The 4,173-nt window shown below is 32.7% G+C and overlaps 1 protein-coding gene across 1 annotated transcript; it reads right to left on the bottom strand.

Annotated features, from left to right (window-relative positions):
- Window positions 1–453: 453 nt before the first annotated feature.
- Window positions 454–3,534, bottom strand: LOC149419397 (juvenile hormone esterase-like). The gene is made up of 3 exons (XM_089637588.1): window positions 3,451–3,534; window positions 1,467–2,246; window positions 454–516 (listed from the first exon to the last, which is right to left on the bottom strand). The coding sequence occupies exons 1-3, from the start codon at window positions 3,532–3,534 to the stop codon at window positions 454–456; spliced, it is 927 nt and encodes a 308-aa protein (XP_089493714.1).
- Window positions 3,535–4,173: the final 639 nt, after the last annotated feature.

The following is a 4,173-nucleotide window of genomic DNA, read 5'->3' as shown; positions in this document are numbered from 1 at the left end:
TAAAGTCACAAAAAATGCTTTGAATATTCATTTTGAAAATATGTACGTACAAAATAAATGATAATTAAATATTATTCTCATATCAAAAAATATTATTCTATCTAAAAAAAATATGTTTTAATTTTACCCAATAATTCTTTTTATTATTAATACTCTCATACACTTGTAACTTTTAGTTTAAGCAGAATATGGTTGGAAATAAAGTACGAAAATGTATCAATATTTTTAAACAATTTATTCCTCAAAAAACAATATTTGGGAACAGTGTCAACGCAATTATTTATGATTTTAATCTAGCTTTGAAGAAACAATAGATAGAATATCTTAACCTTTCTGCTCCATAGTAATATGTCAATATTTTACATGGCTGATAGTTCGTCCCAAATTTTGGCTCTTTTCTCAAAAGGGTTTGGAATGAGTTTGAGGTCTTGACCGATGTCCAGGGTTACAAGATTAGTTGGTGAAGCAGGCTCCCAAATGATTGGGATAGTGGATGTTGCTGTTGGTGTTGGGTTCCTATAAAAATATAAAGATTTGTCAATATCTCTGTAAAAATAACATGCTGACAGTGATTTCAATATTGGTCACTAGTACTCAATATTCAGTAGATATCACAAAACAAAATTTTTTAAAAGTTCCAAAAATTTCCACTAATTCCTTCTTCTATACTTAGTTATCCACAGAAGCAAAAAGAGCAGCCCACAGTGAAGTGCTGAAATCTATCCTGATTTACGGCAGTGGGGTATGGACCAAGTAATACAATATGAGTCGGGTCATGTCAAGAGTCTGCATAACAGGAGAGTAAAATGATACGATTCATGAATTTTAATTAAGAACTTGAGATTGTGCTAAGACAGAGTTGCATTACACTCCAACCTCTGTGCCTTTCCCTCAGGGAAATAGCTTGATGTTACTTAGTTTGTTATTTTTAAAATGGTTTTTCGAAAGATTGATACTTACCCAAATTTAGCGAAATTGGTCCACAACTGTAGCAATCTATCTGTAAGCAATTCATCAGAGGGAGTTTGGGGAATATCGCAGATTGACAAAGCACTAGGACAGAATAAGTAGGCCATCTCATCAGTATGTGATGAGCCATTATAATTTAATTCAGGGTCCAAAAAATGTAGGAGATTTTTCGAACCGGTGTAAGAGAATCTATAAAAGTATGTGGGAGGAGAATGCTTTGCAAGCTGCCGCACTGATGATAAAGTATCTTTCACAAAGTAAAAGTCCGAAAGCAAATGTGTTACGCCATCCGATACGGTTTCCGTTGTCGGGAAGTAATGGTGGAAGAGTTTTGATTCAATTGCGTCTCCATATTTTGTTTTTAGTTCATCTGGCACAAATTGGCTTAAAGCGGAAACAGGATTTTCTACTAATGCTTTAGTCATTTTATCGAAACTTAAAATTTTGCTTCTAAAAATCCAGCCTTCCTCCGTGGTTAAGCCTGATATGGAAGGAACCTTGTGAAAATCACCAGAGTTCATAATGTCTTCAGGAGAACGATTAATAAATGCATCAGCTCCAGGAATATCATTTTCAACTGACGGAACGAACATGAGTGAATTTTTAGCAGTAAAAGGTGGTGTTGCAGATGCAATAACTAATTCTGTTGTTGATATTGTTCTCAAGAAATCCCCAATATCCTTAATATCTGTTCCTTTTCTGAAAATTTCAGAATATTCCTGAGCTACACGTAGTGGATGTTTTTGCAGAGCCCACGGATTATTACTCGATCCTGATTGCATGATAGCTCTACTAAATAATCCTTTAGATATTGGAGACAACATGTGATACTGAACAGAAGCTCCTCCAGCGCTTTCTCCCATAATCGTGACCATATCAGGATCTCCACCAAAATGTTGAATATTATTCTGGATCCATTTTAGAGCAAGTGTTTGGTCTTTAAGTCCAGCATTTCCAGGTATATCTTCTGTACCCAGAGACAGATATCCTAAAACTCCAAGCCTGTAATTAAATGATACCATAATAACACTTTTTGTAACCAAATAATCTGGGCCTAAGATCATTGGACTTCCATTTCCAATAGCGAAACCTCCTTCGGGAATCACCACCATTACAGCCAAAGGTTTTATATCAGTTTTGGGCACATAGACATTAAGGAATAGGCAATCTTCAGATCCATACACCTGTTGAGTATACGCAGCCTCAAATTGAGCGCACATACTTCCGGGTTCAGTTGCATCTAGAACACCATTCCAATTGTCCGCCGGTAGAGGATCCTTGAATAAAAGTTGAACATGAACTTATCTTAAATATATTGAGGCACTTGGAGCTTAGATTCTAGATAGAAAATGTTCTGTTTTATTTTGTATTATAACTCTAATAAAATATTATAGTTTGGTTCAGTAAAAAACTTCTATAAGAATTGAAAAAACGGTGACCGGATAACTCCTCTAAATGACCATTCAACACACCTTTAAAAAGTGATACAAAGGTATGAAATAGGTTAAATAACTAAAGTTAGTTTTTTTTCATTGCTTTTAAATTTGTGTTGAATAATCATCGTGGAACCATGAGAAACTCCGTATAAACTTAATGATTATATTATATCTTAATCAGGTTGGTATAGGCCCTTTTTAAGAACGTTTTATAATTGAATGAAGAAATAGAAGCTTGAGATTGGCGATTGTGGAAATGATGTAGGTACACTATCAATCTTACCAAAAAACGTGGAGTAAATATTACGCGTTGCGTAAAGTAAGAACAGTGAAAAACTTGACTTTAATAAATCAATTTATTTATTTATTTATCGTTTCTTTACATTGTATCTTTTTTTAAAGTTAGCATTTTTAACCTCGCTAGGACAAGCCTGTGTTGAGGTTAATAATTTTACAAAATATTAAAAAAAATAGTACAAAGATTATAAGAGATTCAAAATAGTACAAATAGTAAGAAAATAATTCAAATATTAAGATAACAATATTGTTACATTGACGTTTCTACGAATAGGATACCTACATGGTACCTATCAGCCTATTCATTACAGTATAATGTTGTAAACATGTAGGGTGACCATGATATTTAATTGCGATAAAAATATAACAACCTATTATTTTTAAAAACAGAGATGAAAGAAAGAGAAAAAAAAATTACATTATAAAAAGAAAAGGAATCCATGCCGTTAATCCAATTTACATTATAAAAAGACAAGGTAATCAATCCGGCTCAAGATCAGTTTTACCAAACCAACGTTGAACGGGCGTGTTAGAATCTAATTGGTAGAAAAAAACATGAATTGAATATATGTGGTTTTTATTTTAATTGAAAGAGCCACGTATTGTTAATATGCAACTACAAGTGGCTTATCTTAATTATGGGGGTACCTACATCTATTATACTAACTTTTATTTTGTTAGTGATGTAACATTACTTTTTTTGAATAAACAAATACATTAACATAGCGGAAAAGAGCTTTTGACTTACCCGAAACCGTAAATCTCCAAGCGGAGGCTTAGCATAAGGAATTCCTTGGTAGCTGTCGTACTGGAACCCAGATCTGGTAGTCATTGTTTTCCCCTCAATCACACCTTGGTTAACTGTTACTTGAACTGGTGTTGCTTTACATCTAAAAAAAATATTTATGAAATATTCCATGTTTCACACGTTAATAATATTAAAAAATTTAGTGGTTTTCAAATGATATAAATATATGGCATTTTATAAAAATGTTAAATAAAGTAATTTTTGCACAACTAATAAATCTACATTAATTTTGAGAAATTTTATATTTTACCCATTATCATATCTGAATAATACTAATCCGATCAGAAGTAGTATATTTTTGCAGTCCATTATGAACCACAATTATCTTTCACAACTGTTATAGGATATCGTTCAACTGCAAATGGCTAACAGAATGTTTTCCATTTTACATGGGATTGCCTGCTTTTATTATGGTGCATGGTGAGGTCATCACACAACTTTCAGAGAAAATGAATTAACTCTAAAACATACCGTTTTCATTCGCATCTTGCAACATTAGCAAACTTGATGCTTGAAAGATAGCATAGAGCCAATTCGCAAGCTCGAAAAACTTCAAGACCTATTTGGAAAAAGTAATATAAAACATTTAAACTACTTGGTTGAAATCTGGGGAAATACATATGAAACATATATAAACGAACTACAGGTAACACAAAACATAGT

Source organism: Hesperophylax consimilis, chromosome 12 (assembly GCF_061612785.1).
Source record: "Hesperophylax consimilis isolate HC1 chromosome 12, BYU_Hcon_1.0, whole genome shotgun sequence".
In the NCBI taxonomy this organism is placed as follows: Eukaryota; Metazoa; Arthropoda; class Insecta; order Trichoptera; family Limnephilidae; genus Hesperophylax; species Hesperophylax consimilis.
The sequence above is the reverse complement of the archived record's forward strand: the minus strand, read 5'-3'. Positions and strand labels throughout refer to the sequence as shown.

Bases quoted from the DNA above. Each gene is read 5' to 3' on its own strand.
- LOC149419397 (XM_089637588.1), bottom strand. From the start codon at position 3,534: ATGACTACCAGATCTGGGTTCCAGTACGACAGCTACCAAGGAATTCCT. The intron at 2,247-3,450 runs GTAAGTCAAAAG...CTTTTATTCAAG, and splicing joins TTGGAGATTTACGGTTTCGG to GATCCTCTACCGGCGGACAA. The intron at 517-1,466 runs GTTCCTTCCATA...ATATTTTTATAG, and splicing joins ACTCTGGTGATTTTCACAAG to GAACCCAACACCAACAGCAA.